At 46.9% G+C, this 18,321-nt stretch overlaps 1 protein-coding gene across 1 annotated transcript; it reads left to right on the top strand.

Annotated features, from left to right (window-relative positions):
• The first annotated feature begins 6,667 nt into the window (after positions 1 to 6,667).
• On the top strand, positions 6,668 to 17,418 carry asxl1 (ASXL transcriptional regulator 1). The gene is made up of 10 exons (XM_069688480.1): positions 6,668 to 6,756; positions 9,562 to 9,679; positions 9,824 to 10,022; positions 10,119 to 10,276; positions 10,361 to 10,445; positions 11,414 to 11,580; positions 12,386 to 12,482; positions 13,227 to 13,332; positions 13,438 to 14,428; positions 14,509 to 17,418. Exons 1-10 carry the CDS (start codon positions 6,701 to 6,703, stop codon positions 17,014 to 17,016), a joined length of 4,485 nt encoding a protein of 1,494 aa, XP_069544581.1. The 5' UTR covers positions 6,668 to 6,700; the 3' UTR covers positions 17,017 to 17,418.
• The last annotated feature ends 903 nt before the right edge of the window (positions 17,419 to 18,321 follow it).

Raw genomic sequence — 18,321 nt, 5'->3', positions numbered from 1 at the left:
GTGTATTTTTTTGTTTGTGTATCTTTTTGTTTGTGTATTTTTTTGTTTGTTTGTGTATCTTTTTGTTTGTGTATTTTTTTGTTTGTGTATTTTTTTTGTTTGTGTATCTTTTTGTTTGTGTATCTTTTTGTTTGTGTATCTTTTTGTTTGTGTATCTTTTTGTTTGTGTATTTTTGTTTGTGTATCTTTTTGTTTGTGTATTTTTTTTTTGTGTATCTTTTTGTTTGTGTATTTTTTTGTTTGTGTATTTTTTGTTTGTGTATCTTTTTGTTTGTGTATCTTTTTGTTTGTGTATTTTTTTGTTTGTGTATCTTTTTGTTTGTGTATTTTTTTGTTTGTGTATCTTTTTGTTTGTGTATTTTTTTTGTTTGTGTATCTTTTTGTTTGTGTATCTTTTTGTTTGTGTATCTTTTTGTTTGTGTATTTTTTTGTTTGTGTATTTTTTTGTTTGTGTATCTTTTTGTTTGTGTATCTTTTTGTTTGTGTATCTTTTTGTTTGTGTATTTTTTTGTGTATTTTTTTTTGTGTATCTTTTTGTTTGTGTATATTTTTTTGTTTGTGTATCTTTTTTTGTGTATCTTTTTGTTTGTGTATTTTTTTGTTTGTGTATCTTTTTGTTTGTATCTTTTTGTTTGTGTATTTTTTTTGTTTGTGTATCTTTTTGTTTGTGTATTTATTTGTTTAGTATCTTTTTGTTTGTGTATCGTTTTGTTTGTGTATTTGTTTGTTTGGGTATCTTTTTGTTTGAGTATCTTTTTGTTTGTGTATCTTTTTTGTTCGTGTATATTTTTGTTTGTGTATCTTTTTGTTTGTGTATTTTTTTTGTTTGTGTATCTTTTTGTTTTGTATTTTTTTGTTCGTATTTTTTTGTATTTTTTTGTTTGTGTATTTTTTGTTTGTGTATCTTTTTTTTGTTTGTGTATTTTTTTGTTTGTGTATCTTTTTGTTTGTGTATTTTTTTTGTTTGTGTATTTTTTTGTTTGTGTATTTTTTTCGTGTATCTTTTTGTTTGTGTATCTTTTTGTTTGCGTATCTTTTTGTTTGTGTATCTTTTTGTTTGTGTATTTGTTTGTTTGCGTATCTTTTTGCGGTGGGAGGCTGGCCGGCACACGGATAGCCCGGTCCGGTCGAGTGTGCGCGGGGCCGGTCCCGGTTCTGTTCCGTGTGGAGGTTCGGGCGGGCTGCGGGGAACCGCGACATGCTAACAGCCAGCTAAAACGCTAACTGTTTGGAGCTCTTTGTTTGCTAGGCAGCTAGCTGGTTAGCTTCACGCTGATTACCACCGTGTCGCCCCGCACACACACACCGACCCGGCGGCGGGTCGACACACACGGTGGACGGGCGGTCGGTCACCGGTCGCCCGGTACCCCGGAGCCCCGGTGCGCCGCCTTTCTTTGTGTTATAGAAGCTAATGTTGTGGAGCATAAAGCAGGTTAACACTAGCGGAGCTAACGGCTAAGGTTAGCCTCTCAGTCAACTGTCGGAGCCCGGTGGACCGGACCGGACCGGACCGGGACATCAACCGGGCTAGCATGTAGGCCAGCCTGTCTGAAGGCCCAGCCAGAGGAACGCAAACATTTAATGTCATTATTATTATTATTTAACAAAGAAACGGGACGTTAGTCACGTGAACAGCTAGCTGGGGGGGGGGGGGACATCAAATTAAGTTTCTTTAATTAATTAAAAATAATCGATAACAGCTGATAAAGTGGTTACATGAGACTGAAGGCACAAATCAGACTGAGGTTCACTACAGGTTCACTCTTCCTCCTCCTCTTCCTCCTGCTCCTTCTCTTCCTTTTCTTCCTCCTTCTCCTCCTCCTCCTCCTCCTGCTCCTCCTCCTCTTCCTTCTCCTGCTCCTCCTGCTTCTCTTCCTTCTCCTCCTCCTCTTCCTCCTGCTCCTTCTCTTCCTCCTTCTCCTCTTCCTTCTCTTGCTCCTCCTCCTTCTCCTCCTCCTCTTCCTCTTCCTCCAGCTCCTTCTCTTCCTCCTTCTCCTCTTCCTTCTCCTGCTCTTCCTGCTTCTCTTCCTTCTCCTCCTTCTCCTGCTCCTCTTCCTCCTTCTCTTCTGGAGCAGCCCCTCCTGGTGGTGGGTGGAGCATCAACGGATGTTCATGCAGGTGGAGGAGAGTGTAACAGGTTACACATGCAGACTGTCAGTTGGACAAAGTAGTTTAAAAACAGTGAAAAAAGGGTGTTCTAGTGGTATTTTATTTTGAAACTTGCACCTTTTAATTTGAAAGGGCATTCAGCTGACTAATGGTGTAACTTTGGTCCTTCACTCATTCAGTGACGGTCAGTTTCATTGGGGGCGGAGCTTACATGTTGTTGTGAGGAGGTGCAGAGAGAGGACTGCTGCAGGCTCCTGGAGGTAGACATCAAATGAAATGATCTGAGGAGTCCAGACTCAGGAGCTGGTGGTCATGTGATAAAACAGTGCAGCTCTCTGAGTTTCATTCCCTCATTCAGAAGACTTTGTGTACAAATTATAACAACTGAGTTCAGTGAACCTACAGACGTCTGTTCATCCACAGACGTACTGAGCTCAATTATCTGTGAGGGTTGAATACGCTCTGAGAACATGAATATCATTTCATAATCTGGCATTCAATTTGAACTTGATTAAAATTCAGCTTCAAAATATAATTATTCAAGTTTAATTGTACAAATTCAAATTATTTGATTCAAATTACATTTTTGAAATGCAATGATTTAAATTCAGTTTCTAGTGAAACATATCAATCATAGAACAAGTAGGGTGGCAGAGAGAGAGATCGATCACAGATCACTCCTCTCTGATTAAAAGAAAAAGAAGCTGTCTGGCTGGCCGTTAATATGCCTGAATGTAAAGTGTACATGTCAGAAACACTATAACTACATCAGCACCTTTAAAGTGTCCATGAACACGATCATGTTCATCAGCTGGACGTCCTGCTTGTTCTTGGATTACAGTCGCTTTGCACAGAATCAGGGTCAGTTGTACCACATATTGACCTGGAAACAGTGTTGGGTCCCTTTAAGACACCAAACCATCCTTCTCATGTTTCCTGTTCTGGTGCTGAGAAGGAGGGAAATAATTTAAAAAATAAAATACATGTATAAAAATAAGATCCAAGCATCATGGACTGACAGGAATGAATGATATTTAACCTTCAGTGCAGCTGGCGGTCAACCTGTCAGCTGGACATCGCCTGTTCCAACCGGGATATTGACCACCGAGGAGCCGCTGAGCTCTGGAGACTCACCTGGGCTCAACAAAAATTATACAAATATACAAGCGGCTTTGTTTTTTCCTCATAATTATTTTTACGGCTTTTCATTAAAACAACAAAATGTAGGTTTTCCTGAGGTGGTGCCAAACTAAATCATATTAAATCCTACTAAATCATATTCGATCCTACTAAATCCTACCAAATCATATTCAATCATACTAAATCATATTCAATCCTACTAAATCATATTCAATCATACTAAATCCTACTAAATCATATTCAATCATACTAAATCATATTCAATCATACTAAATAATATACAATCCTACTAAATCATATTCAATCCTACTAAATCGTATTCAAACCTACTAAAGCATTAAATCATACGAAATCATATTCAAGAATACTAAAGCATATTCAATTATAATAAATCATATAAAATCACATTAAATCATAATAAAGCATAATTAATCACATTCAATCATACAAAATCATATTAAAGCATACTAAATCATGTTAAATCATATTGAAGCATATTAAATCATTTTAAATAATACTAAATCATATTAAATCATACTAAATCATATTCAATCATACTAAATCATATTCAATCATAATAAAGCATTAAATCATAATAAATGTTAAATCACATTAAAGCATAATGAATCACATTCAATCATACTAAGTCACATGAAAGCATACTAACTCATATTAAAGCATACTAAATCAGATTGAATCATAATAAATCATATTAAAGCATACTAAATCATTAGAGCATACTAAATTATATTAAAGCATATTAAATCATACTAAATCATATTAAAGCATACTAAATATATTAAAGGATACTAAATCATATTAAAGCATACTAAATCATATTAAATAATATTAAGTCATACTAAATCATATTAAATAATACTAAAGCATAGTAAATCATTAAATAATACTAAAGCATAGTAAATCATATTAAAGCATAGTAAATCATATTAAATAATACTAAAGCATACTAAATCATATTAAATAATACTAAAGCATAGTAAATCATATTAAAGCATACTAAATCATATTAAATAATACTAAAGCATACTAAATCATATTAAATAATACTAAAGCATAGTAAATCATATTAAAGCATACTAAATCATATTAAAGCATACTAAATCATATTAAATAATACTAAAGCATAGTAAATCATATTAAAGCATACTAAATAATACTAAATATTACTAAATCATTAAAGCATACTAAATCATATTAAATATTACTAAATCATTAAAGCATATTAAATAATCCTAAATCATATTAAAGCATACTAAAGTGTATTAAATCATAATATGTCCAATGTCCCAGTAGATATGTCCAATATCGCAGTAGATATGTCCAGTGTCCCAGTAGATACGGTGGTGTGAAAAAGTGTTTTACCCCTTCCTGATTTCCAATTTTTTTTGCATGTCTGTCACTTAAATGTTTCAGATCATCAAACAAATTTAAATATTAGTCAAAGATAACACAAGTAAACACAAAATGCAGTTTTTAAATGAAGGTTTTTATTATTAAGGGAGAAAAACAATCCAAACCCACATGGCCCTGTGTGAAAAAGTGTTTGCCCCCTCCTGTTAAAACATAACTTAACTGTGGTTCATCACACCTGAGTTCAATTTCTCGAGCCACACCCAGGCCTGATTACTGACACACCTGTTCTCAATCAAGAAATCACTTCAATAGGACCTGCCTGACAAAGTGAAGTAGACCAGAAGATCCTCAGAAGATAGACATCATGTCAAGATCCAAAGAAATTCAGGAACAAATGAGAAAGAAAGTAATTGAGATCTATCAGTCTGGAAAAGGTTCTAAATCCATTTCTAAAGCTTTGGGACTCCAGAGAACCACAGTGAGAACCATTATCCACAAATGGAGAAAACATGGAACAGCGGTGAACCTTCCCAGGAGCGGCCGGCCGACCAAAATTACACCGAGAGAGCAGAGACGACTCATCCGAGAGGTCACAAAAGACCCCACGACAACATCCAAAGAACTGCAGGCCTCACTTGCCTCAGTTCAGGTCAGTGTTCATGACTCCACCAGAAGAAAGAGACTCGGCAGAAATGGCTGCATGGCAGAGTTCCAAGACCAAAACCACCGCTGAGCAAAAAGAACATTAAGGCTCGTCTCATTTTTGCCAGAAAACATCTTGATAATCCTCAAGACTTTTGGGAAAATACTCTGTGGACTGACGAGACAAAAGTTGAACTTTTTGGAAGGTGTGTGTCCCGTTACATCTGGCGTAAAAGTAACACCGCATTTCAGAAGAAGAACCTCATACCAACAGTAAAATATGGTGGTGGTAGTGTGATGGTCTGGGGCTGTTTTACTGCTTCAGGACCTGGAAGACTTGCTGTGATAAATAGAACCATGAATTCTACCGTCTACCAAAACATCCTGAAGGAGAACGTCCGGCCATCTGTTCGTGACCTCAAGCTGAAGCCAACTTGGGTTCTGCAGCAGGACAATGATCCAAAACACACCAGCAAGTCCACCTCTGAATGGATGAAGAAAAACAAAATGAAGACTTTGGAGTGGCCTCGTCAAAGTCCTGACCTGAATCCTATTGAGATGCTGTGGCATGACCTTAAAAAGGAGGTTGGTGCTGGAAAACCCTCCAATGTGGCTGAATTACAACAACTCTGTAAAGATGAGTCGGCCAACATTCCTCCACAGCTGGAAAAGACTCATTGCAAGTTATCACAAACGCTTGATTGCAGTTGTTGCTGCTGAGGGTGGTCCAACCAGTTATTAGGTTTAGGGGGAAACACTTTTCCACACAGGGCCATGTGGGCTTGGATTGTTTTTCTCCCTTAATAATAAAAACCTTCATTTAAAAACTGCATTTTGTGTTTACTTGTGTTATCTTTGACTAATATTTAAATTTGTTTGATGATCTGAAACATTTCAGTGACAGACATGCAAAAAAATAAGAAATCAGGAAGTGAAACACTTTTTCACACCACTGTCTGTCCAATATCTTAGTAGATATGTCCAGTGTCCCAGTAGATATGTCTCTACGTTTCTGTCCGTCTTTCCACACACTGCGTCCCATCTGAATATGTCCTTCAAATCCAGCTCCAGCTTTCTTCTATCATTAGAAATGCGTTATTCTCTCTGACACCTGCTGTCACTCAACTTCTTGTTGAACTCTGGTAGAAGGATGATGTCGCTGTAACACCAGCGAAGGAACTCTGTTCCTCATCGTATAGAAATACAAATCTAACACCTCTAATGATTCAGGGACATTTGGTTCTGTTCCTCTCCATCATTTTCATTTTAAAATATGCCTGGGGCCGATTTGGAGATGTTTGATGGTGTTAAATCATGAGGACGTTAGCTGCCTGCGTTATGTGTATTTGTTGTGTATTTGTGTTGTTTCCTCAGTGTGTGACCGTCTGTGTGCTTCAATGTGTTCCAGGTGTTGGAGAACTTCTCTGATGCACCAATGACCCCCAAACAAATCCTCCATGTCATCCAGACCAAGGGGCTGAAGGAGATGAGGTGACAACACACACACACACACAGAGAGACAGAGACACACACACACACACACACACACACGGAGAGACACACTCACACAGAGAGAGACACAAGACACCCACAGAGACATGCACAGAAACACACACACACACACACACACACACACACACACACACACACACACACGCACAGAGACACACACACAGAGACACACACACACAGAGACACACAGAGTGAGACACGCACAGAGACGCACACACATACACACAGAGACACACACAGAGAGAGACACACAAACACACACACACACACACACACACAGAGACAGAGAGAAACACACACACACACAGAGAGACACACGCACAGAGAGACACACACATAGAGAGACACACACACACACACACAAAGCTCAGTCTAACTTTGTGTGTTCAGTAATTTTGCTGGATTTGAACATGTTTTGCTGTCTGAGTTTCTAACTGACGTTTTATTTCCTTCTCATGGACTTGTGGCCGGCTGCTGACCCACACAGGAGGTACGTTCACAGCTGTTATTACATCCTCGGATGACCCAAACAACATGTCATCAGTGTTTCTCTTTAATTACACACATAAAGATGTGTTAAGATCAAATATGAGACAAATGAAATGCACAGTTAAAAGTCGTCAGTGTGGTCGCTGGTTGCTTTGAGTCTAATAGAAGTTAAAGTGAATGTCTGGAGCCACGAGTGAAGCATAGATGATGTTCAGAGCATCAAATCTTACTCTGTAACTACAGGGTCTCAATAGTTGTTGACTTGTTAATGACAGCTGTCATCACAGCTGATGCTTCTAACTTGTAGCAGCACACAGGATAAAATAACACACATCCCAAATGATGGAGCTGATGTTAGAGTGGCTTCACATTAACTGAATTTAATACGAGCAAACCTGTCAGCATCAGAGACAACCACTCTAATACAACCCTGTTTCTACTTGAGTCTTTACATAAAACAGAATGTCATGTATACTCATATTTAATTATAAATTGATCAAAGACAACATATCAAATTTTGAAATGGAGAAATTTAATTGTTTTATAAAAATAGCTGCTCATTTTTAATTTGATGGCAGCAACACGTCTCTATAAAGTTGTTACAGGATCAACAAATTAAAACTGGTACAGTGATGTACGGGCCCTCGCACTCCGGCGCGCCGCCTCCCCGAAGCCGTCTCCCCGACGTGCAGCGCGAGAGGGACCACGTATACCCACTTAAAGTTGCTATTTTTGTCTCGTTTCCTGTCTCCAGCAGGGGGCACTGGCGAGCCGTTTGGCCACGCCCACTCACAAAACACATCAGCTGTATCGTCTCACCACGCCGGATGTATGTGACACGTTTCGTGAGGTTTCAAGCATCCGTTGACCTTAAACATCAACTTCCTGTGTCACGGCGAGACATCAAACTTTGCCGCATCGTCACGGCGACGCCCATTGACAAAGTCGAACGAATGTCTCAATATATCATCAACTACATGTTTAGGTTATTGTGACCCGACTTTACGTTCATGGGATCAACCAGCTCGACGTAGAATGTGAAAGTATGAAAAGTGTCATTTCCAGTGGCCAACAGGGGGCGCTATGACTATGAGTGAATATTACCCCACAGGGGTCTTCAGGGCGGGGCTGTTATCATACCTGTGATGTTTGGAGAAGGTCGGTCCATGTACATAAGATTTAAAGCAACTCCTAGTTTCATGGCGAGACGCTCAAAATGGCCGCCTCTCACGGGCACACACATCAATGAAAACGAATTATTTATACAACTTTTAATCCCAAACATGTTTTCTATCCATAGAACCTAAATTCAAGTCGGTCGGACAAAATCCCTCGGAGGAGTTCGACAAAGTACAACGTGTCAGAATCGCCCAAAATGGCGACTAAATTCAAAATGGTGGACTTCCTGTCGAGTTGACGTAACGGTGCAATGTAACTTTTTTGTGCGTCCAGGTGTGATACACGTGTCCACCGGATTTGGTGAATTTAGGTAAATGTGGCCTCCGGGGCATCTCTTTAGGGGGCGCTCTCGAGCCGTTTGGCCACGCCCACTCACGACTCCACTAGAATACTAAATTTTTCACTGGGAGACAAATGTGTTTCCACTTTGATGAGTTTTTGAATATGATAAAACCTCCAAAAAGAAAAATCACTTTACGTAAGAATAAGAACGAGAATGAGAAAATTTTTACGAAATACAATAAAAACTGGAAAAGCACCTGGTTGAACATCTGACAACTAATGAGGTTACCATGGCAACAGATCAGTAACATGATTGGGTATAAAAGATGATTTCAGAGAGGCAGAGTCTCAGCAGTGAAGATGGGGAGAGGTTCACCACTCTGAAAGACTGTGTTGGAAAATAGTTCAACAATCTAAGAATAATGTTCCTCAACGTAAAACTACAAAGAATTAGTGGATTTCATCGTCTACGGTTCATAATATCATTAAAAGATTCAGAGAATCTGGAGAAATCTCTGAACACAAGGGACAAGGCTGGAAACCAATATTGGATGGTGGTGATCTTCGGGCCCTCAGGCAGCACTGCATTAAAAACACACTGTTCTGGAGTGGAAATCACTGCATGGGCTCAGGAACACTTGTGAAAACCATCGTCTGTGAACACAGTTCATCGCTGCATGTTTCTAATGAGACTATCTCCGTGTGTGTGTGTGTGTGTGTGTGTGTGTGTGTGTGTGTGTGTGTGTGTGTGTGTGTGTGTGTGTGTGTGTGTGTGTGTGTGTGTGTGTGTGTGTGTGTGTGTGTGTGTGTGTGTGTGTGTGTGTGTGTCTCCAGTGGGACCGCCCCCCTGGCCTGCCTGGTCACCATGCTGCATTCCCAGGTGAGAGGAGACCGGGTGAAGAACAGCATCTTCTTCAAGCTGCCTGGACGGATGAGCCTGTTCACTCTGAAGGTATCCGCCCTGCTGAGTCAGCAGGCTGCAGCGTGACCGTGATCCGGACGGCTCTCGTTCACAGCGTGTTTCTGCTGGAGACCTCAGAGATGAAGTCTGGCCGAGTTTCTTATCTTTTTAAACTGTGTGCTGTTGATTCTGCAGAAGAACGCTCTCCAGTGGACGAAGGCAACCTCGGAGTCGGAGACCCCGTCGGAGTCGGCCGGCGGCGCGGCCCCCCCAGTCTCCGGCAGCTCCTCGGCAGCGGGAGCGGGCGTGGCCCCGGTCGGCCCCACCGAGGCCACGGAGCAGGAGAGCTGCGACTCCACGGAGACCACGGCTGCTGCTAGCATGGACAACGACGGTAACGCCTCTGACCTCCGACCTCTCACTGCGTCCAGCGTCTCCAGCTGTGATGCTGCGTGTTGTATAAATGCTGGTTGCTCTCTGTGCCCTGCAGCCTCGGTGGATGAGAGTTCGTCCAGCGCCTCCTGCTCCGCTGAGCCGCCGCCCATCAACCAGCCTCAGACGCGCCTCAGCAGAGCGGCCGGCCAGCAGGGACGCAGCGACACGCCGCCGGCCCAGCACGCCCAGACCCGGCTCAGCCGGTCCCGACAGGTGAGGCCGAGGTAATCCGTGCGTTACAGCAGATCTGTGAGGGCTCGATGTGACGTTAAAGATCTGTAACTGTCGCTCCAACAGTCGGGGAGGCAGAGGAAGAAAGCTGTGATGATGCCGCGGGTCGTCCTCACTCCTCTGAAAGTGAACGGAGAGCACGTCCCCTCAGGTAACCGCCGCCGCTCGGTACCAGCACACCTGGACAGCAGAGGGGGAGGTTCCCCAGGAATAAACAGCTGCTACGGTCTGCAGCACCTGGCAGGTGTAGTGCTGAGCGACGCTCCTCTTATGAAGAAATACAGTTTTCAGTTTTCTTGATCCGGTTTAAATTCATGAACATATTTTATCTGTTTGAAGATCCAAAATGTTTAATTTAATAAAAACAAGTGCAACGGTTTAAATTGATCAGAATTACATTTCAGCTGTATGAACTGATTCACTTGTTATGATCTGCTGTCATTAATGTCAGTTTGGCATTACGGGTCAATAGAACGCAAGACTTCCTGTATTTTTTTTCAAATTAAAAGCCCTACAGTGTTTTCTAAGAAAGAAACCCCCATTAAAGAGGCTTTTAATGTGAAACAGGAAGGTGTTGTGCCTGAAGTCAGACCTCACATGAACCATCCAGGACATCCTGCGCTGCTTCAGATGGCTTCACGCCGCCGCTGCTCGTCATGTTTCTGTTTCCTCTGACGTGTAGAAACTTTATAAAGTCTGGACTTTGTTGTCCGTCCATTTCTCATTATGGTGCTTCTCCATTTGAAAGTCTGTCCTCTGCTGTTTTAAACGTCTTCAATTGTAGCTGTAGTTTACTGCGTACGTTGCTGGCTGCAGTTCCTATGGTAACAGGGAGAGTACCTACCCAGGGGGAGGAGCTAAAAAAGTCCCACAAAACCGGGTTTTCGGAACTTAAAAGGTTCTACGTTTCCCTGGTGAGGACACAGAAAAAGGGGAACTCCCTCCAGCTGTTTTTGGAACTGAGAAATAGTTCCTGCGGTCTGAAAACGCCAACGTTACTGAAATAAACACAGATGTGTGGGAGGGCGACGCCCCTTGCAGGCCATCACAGACACCAACAGGGAACCAGTTTATGATGTCAGAGCCCCTCTGAGTTCACCTGGTGTGTTGTTGCTGTAGGACCCATGAAGAGGAGTCGAGGAGGAGTGGACGTGGACTTCGAGACGCCCGGCTCCATCCTGGTCAACACCAACATCCGAGCCCTCATCAACGTTCGCACCTTCTCCCTCTTCCCAACACACTCCCAGCAGCAGCTGCTGCAGCTGCTGCCGGAGGTCGACCGCCAGGTTGGTCCCTCTCCCTTCTACGAGTTAACATCACGTTATATACATGCGTGCAGCACTGATGTATGACCTCATGGTGTAACCAGCACACAGCGTCAGACATTAGTGGAAAATTACAACTATTCTCAAACAGTATTAAAAACAAGAATGTTTGAAGAGCTTGGAGGTGAGCGAGCCGACGCTGTCCAGGGTCCTGAAACAGACCGCGGCTCGTATTTAGCTGAGAGCAAGTCGGCACGTTCTCACGAGAAAATGGTTGACAGCAGAAACTCTTGATGTGATTCACCATATTTATATGATGAAGACACTAACTTTTGTTTTAAGACTTTAAGTTTGACAGCTGTTGAAAGTGTTGGACTGATTCTGAATCCTTATTTAGATCCAAAATGCTTCTTTTAGCTTCTTTTAATTACATTTTTCTTGTATATTATTCTCACCGTGTACTTTTAAGTTATTTTACTTTGTTATTTCATCCTTGTTAAAATGGGATTATGTGAACATGTTTTATAAGATAATGTTTCACTTCTGTTCCAAATAAAAATTGTAATAAAAAAACAAAGAAGAGTAAAACCTGTATTTGAAACATTTACTGCGGCATCAGGACTGAGCTTTACGTGACTTTGGAAGTTTACATGGAGTTTATTAAAAGTGAATAAAGGATGTTTTTATGAAACCAAAGTGAACCATCAGAGCAGGTCGCTGTATTTAAACCATCCATTATTGTGTTTTTAAATGTCCCTCGGACCTCGTTGTGTCACCATTATTAAAGGTTCCTCAGGTGTGTTCAGCTCCGTCTCTCTGCCCGTAGATCGGACCTGATGGAATGGCCCGACTCAGCAGTTCAGCTCTCAACAATGAGTTCTTCACCCACGCCTCGCAGAGCTGGAAGGAGCGGCTGGCTGAGGGTGAGTCACATCACACCACGCCAGCACCAAGAAACCAACTCACGTTCCAGCTCCCTTTACATAAGAACACCAGTTATGATAATAACATCAGTAATAAACTGAGATTCCACAGGTTGACAGTTGACCTCTGGTGGATGTTCATTTGACACACACTCACATTACAGACTCTGATTGGCCGTCACTGCCAGTCAGCCTTATCCTGGCTCTGCCCACTTGTCACTCCCAGCTTCACCTTTTCTTCTCTGAATACAGTCTGGTAACTCGGCTCATTAACGTTTGCACAACCACCAATCAGAGACCATTGTCGGTGGTTAACTGTGATTGTCCCGCCCCTCCTTCGCTGCGATTGGACCGCTGCTGACAGTGACGAGTGCACTACAGAATAAACACTCGCTAAAAAATGTTCTGTACTCAGATAAAACCCTCTGGTGGACACGGTGGGTAGTGACAGCGTCTGATTGGTTAAAAAGAACAAGAGGATGGAACCACCGATTCTCTATGGAGGGTGGACAGAACCAGAGTCAACCTGCCCTGAATGATACTTTACTGACCCGGGCCGTCGGTTCTGTCTAACCCTGAGAGGACATCTGAACCCAACAGTCCTCCAGCGGGTGAATTCAAAGGAGCTCATAGAGTAGAAATACACAGAAACCCTTCAGGAACCAGAACCAGACACAGATTCTGGTTCTGAAGTGTTCCTGCAGCTGAACACAACAGCTCATAATAACCTCTCTACCTGTTCAGGTGAGTTCACCCACGAGATGCAGGTTCGATTCCGACAGGAAATGGAGAAGGAGAAGAAGGTGGAGGCGTGGAAGGAGAAGTTCTTTGAAGAATATCACGGACAAAAGTAAGAGACATCAAAAGTTTCTGTTATGAATATCATATTTATGAGGCCGTTGTCCACCCCGGTCCGTGTCCTCCGTGTGTTAACGTGTCCGTCCGTCCTCCACAGGTCCGGTCTGACCCGAGAGGAGTCCCTGAAGCTGACCATGAGTGAAGCCAGTGAAGCAGCCGGCAGCGTTCTGGACAGCGACGTGTCGGCGGTGGCGAGCGGCGCCCCGAAGAGACGGAGCGTCGGCCGGCGGAGGAGAGACGGCAGGATGAGGAGACGCACGCGCGCCGACCTGCGCCGCAGGGCGCGCCGCTCGCTCTGCAAAGCCGCTCCCGCCCTCCAGTCCGCCGAGGGGGCGGAGCCAAGCGACGCTCTGGACGTCTCCGCCGCCTCCGTCGGGTCGCCCGTGTCCGACAGCACGGTGGTGCAGGGAGAGGTGGTGCTGCAGACCGACAGCGGCGTGGAGCTGCCGGCTGAGACCGCCCCCACGGAACCCAAACCTACGCCCACTCCAGAACCCCTCACCCTCCCAGAACCCCCCCCTGCTCCCAGCCCTACCCCCACCCCAAGCCCCACCCCCAGCCCCGCCTCCACCAGTGCCAACGAGGAGCCTGAAGTCACTGCCCGCCTGCTGCCCGAGGAGACCGCCCCCGTCCTGGCCTCCACCACTTCCCCCTCTTCCTCCTCGTCCTCCTCTTCGTCAGCCTCTTCCCCCGCCTCCTCCCCCTCCACCCCCTCCGACAGACAGGGAGCGTTCGCCGCCGGCCTGGACTCCTCTTCGTCCTCCTCGGCCTCCTCCAGTGCCGCGGTGGCCGCCGAACCGCTGGACGACACCGCCTCTGCGGTCACCTCCGTCACAGGAGGAACGGCCACCAGCAGCCGTGAGAGCAGCCCGTCGGCCAGCCCCGCCCCCGCTCCCGCCCCCGCCCCCGCGCCCAGCAGCCAGCTCAAGGAGCAGAAGAGGAGGCCAGACGAGTCCGACGCCTTCTCCAGCTTCCCCGAAAAGCGGCCGCGGCTCGACGACCGTCAGTCCTTTCGTACCACAATTGACGGTGTGCGTTCAGAAAAGCCGCAGCCGACAACAGAGGAGCCCAAGGTGCCGCCCATCCGGGTAAGACCGACACTCACTCCGTTTAATGTGTTCTCAACAACTCTTCGTGTCTGATGTCTGTCCTTGTGTCTCTGTCTCAGATTCAACTGTCCAGAATCAAACCTCCTTGGGTCAAAGGTCACCCCACCTACCAGATCTGCCCTCGCATCGTGCCCCCCGGCGAGGGCTCGCGGCGGTCGGGTACGGGGGGGGCGCGCACCCTGGCGGACATCAAAGCCCGCGCCCAGCAAGCCCGGGCCCAGCGCGAGGCCGCTGCTGCTGTTGCAGCCTCTGGCGAGGGGACAGGGACGGCCGGCGTCCGGCTGCGGACAGCTGCTGGGCTACCGGATAGCAGCAGTGGACGACGAGCGCGAGAGCATCCAGGACCTATCGAGCCCGGAGGAGGAGGAGGAGGAGGAGGAGGAGGAGACGGAGGAGACGGAGACGGAGACGGAGGAGACGGAGACGGAGGAGGAGGAGGAGGAGGAAATGGAAAAAGGGGAGGTGGGGGGGTGGAGGAGCAGACGTCCTCTTCAGACTCTCATTCGTCTGGAACACAACTACAGCTTCTCCATGTAGAGCCCACCCCCCAGCCCTCCCCCTCCCTGTCCACCACCTCCACCTCCCTGTCCTTGGACCCCCCCCAGACTCCCAGTCCCCCTCCAGAGGAGGGGGCGGGGGGTCCGGAGGGTGGAGAGGTACCATTACCGCCATCAGCCAACGGGCTCTCAGACAAGTCTCCGGAAGCTGGCGCTGCATCGGACTCGTCCCCCCCCCCGTCGGCGAGGCGTAGCCGGGGGTCCGAGTCTGCCGCCCCCCCCTCAGAGAAGGCCGACCCAGCAAAACCTCCGCTGGCTCCGACCTCCATCCCAGACTCCCTCCCCAGGTTCGGGGCTCAGGGGGTGGACGTGATTCACACGCTGGCCAAAGAGCAGGAACACGGGAAGGAGGCGGGACTGGGCGGAGTCATCCAGCACGGCTCGCACCACATGGACCCGCAGGACGTCTTCTGTTCCTCCGAGAGACAGAAGACCAACGTGGACCCGTCGCGAGACAAAGACGAGGAGGCGGGAACTCACAGCGACTCCACGGAGACGGCGTCGGACTGCGAGAACGAGAGTCAGGAGGATGAGCCGCAGCATCCTGACCAGGACTGGGGCCCCCCGCTGGGAGCCCGCAGGAACGGACCGCTGGTCATCCGCGGCCCGCCTCCTCAGAACCAGCAGCCCGTCATCCAGGCCCACGTCTCGGGCCGGCCGGGTCAGACCGTCATCCAGCCCTGCTTCCCCAACGGGCTGCCTCACCAGCAGCACGGCCGGCCCCGCCCCCAGGACCACCACTCCCTCCCTCCCGCCCTCCATCCCCGGGACGCATACGTGTTGGTCAAAGTGGAGCCGCCGGACGAGTGTCGGGGATCCAAACCGGGTTCTGCTGAGGATGATTGTCATTCGTTAAAGTCGGTGGTGTCTCACCTGAACGCCGCGGCGTCCAAACGACTCGTCGGTGCAGTCCGACCCGTGTCCAGCGTGGAGGCCAACAATCCGCTGGTCACCCAGCTGCTGCAGGGCAGCCTGCCGCTGGAGAAGGTCCTCCCCTCCCACCCCGCCAACCGGCTGGAGATCAGCAGGGTACCGGGACCCAGGCCTGCAGCGACGAGGACACCGGGGTCCCGCGGCCGACCCGAGGCCTCCGCCCAGTCTCAGTCTCAGAGTCCAGACCTGATCCACAGCAAGTGCTCGACGGGCCGCCCGGTGTCCTGCCTGATGGAGACCCCGGCTGTGGCCCAGTACCAGGCCCAGCAGGCCCCCGGCGCCGTCCCCGTCATTACCTCGCTGCCCCCCTCCTCCTCCAGAGGGAAGTCTGACCTCAGCTCTCCGACCGCCGTGGAGTCGGCGGTCATCAGAGAGTCTCCCGGTCCTCAGCCCTCACAGACCTCCCACCGGACCATCACCAACGGCCCCTCCCCCCCCCACGCCGACCCTTGTCCCACCGAGGTGGTGCCCACCATCAGGATAAACTGGCGGGCCCCCCCCCCCCACAAGCAGCAGCTGTCTCCTGCAGTCGGCGTGAAGAGTGAAGGCGGCGTGCGGCTGTCCTGCCAGGCGCTCTCCAAGTCCTCCCCCCCCCTTCACATCACCAAGAAGGAGGCGGGGTGCGTGGACGGGTACCTCAGCGGGGGGGCCATGGAGGGGCTCCTCAACATGGAGATGACTCTGGCCCGCATGGCGAAGAAAGAGCACAGCAGAACCCAGTACTCCTCGGGCTCCTCCTCCTCCTCCCCCTCCTCTTCCCTCCCCTTCCAGCTGTACGGGAAGCTGCCCAAGCAGGGCGGGGGCGGAGTCAGCTACACGGCCAACGTGTCGGTGATGGACAACGGCGGTTTCTCCCGCAGCGTGGCGGACGGCGTGCTGCAGCTCCGCCCCCGGCTGACCTCCAGCCAGGCGGCGCTCGGCCTGCAGGCGTTCGCCGACAGTACGGCCGACGAGGTGGCGCTCAAGTGCTCGTGCCGCCTCAAAGCCATGATCATGTGCCAAGGCTGCGGTGCCTTCTGCCATGACGACTGCATCGGGCCCTCCAAACTGTGCGTGTCGTGTCTGGTGGTCAGATAGTTTGTGGCGCTGTGACCCGGTAGAACTGTACAGAACCAGACAGGAGGAGCCTGACGGGCGGGATCGGCCTTGTATCATAGAATTGGTCTGTATTTTTTGTTGTTGGAGATTTTCAGATTTTTTTTTTTTAGCTGTACTGATATTATTATTATTGTTGTTATTATTATTATTATTATTATTATTATTATTATTATTATTATGAATTCGGGGCATGATTGATTGTAAATTGTGCCTTTTTTGGTTTTCTCTCCTCAAAAACATTTACCTCATCTTATCTTGCTCCACCTGTCATCATTCGGTGGCCATCGTTGTTTTGGTCCCCAGTTTCCATGGAGACGGGGACTCGTTGTTGTTTCTGTGCAAAGAAGTATTTTTTTAAACCATTAAAATGAGTAAATGACATTTTTCCACCGGTCTGCATCGGGACTCATTTTGTGGTTCTGTGCTTCCAGTTGAGTACGATGAAGGAATAAAGTGGTCGTTGAGTGGTGATCAGGTGCTTCAGTCTTTCATACCTGCGTTAATGTGAGAGACAGGTCGTCCCAGCAGGTACACAGACACACACTGGACAACTCGGAGGACACGCTGATGGGAAGCTCAGTGCTTTACTGTTGTGTGTTTGATGGAGGTTTTTTGTTTTAACTCGTCAGTGTGAATGTGGCTGCTGCTGTTTCTGTCGCTTTATTGACAACATCTGCAGACGTGGATGAACACGCTCGACTACACGCTGTAGGAGGCCTCCGATTCACGTCCTCCGATTCACGTCCTCTGATTCGGTACTGAAGGGGAAAGTTGAGGGAAACCTGACTTCCAGCTTTGAGCCACTCATTTTCCGTTTTTTATTTTTCTTAATGTTGTTAACACTTTAGATGAAACATGAACTTTGTCTGAAACACATTTTCTATTTTGGGAAACCTCTATTCTATTTTTAAAAGTAAAAAAGGGACATTTCACTGCTTTTTCCCCTCTAGACCACACTAGAATAAAAAAAGCAGTAAAATGGCCCTTTTTTTGTTTTCCCACATGGTAATCAGGTCCGAGTCCGTTAGTAACTCGTACTGACCTATTGTTACTGATTGGTGCTCCAGGACCGCGTCACAGTTTAATATCTCCTTACAACCTCAACATGCTGAAACTAAAATAGTTGCAGCATCCACGGACAATGAAAAACCTAAAAAAGGTAGAACATTGGAACCGGTGTGGTCAGCAGGCTGGCTGCTTGAAGCTCCGCCCACTAATTGACAGACCTTAATGCCCCACAAACAACACCTCCGACATTATGGTTAATATCAAACTTGTTGTGTA

The sequence above is a fragment of the Brachyistius frenatus genome, unplaced genomic scaffold (genome assembly GCF_029030835.1).
Source record: "Brachyistius frenatus isolate BFR_SWC_R1_liver_20210118 unplaced genomic scaffold, ASM2903083v1 Contig_607, whole genome shotgun sequence".
Lineage (NCBI taxonomy): Eukaryota > Metazoa > Chordata > Actinopteri > Embiotocidae > Brachyistius > Brachyistius frenatus.
This window is presented reverse-complemented; position numbering and strand designations above follow the sequence as displayed.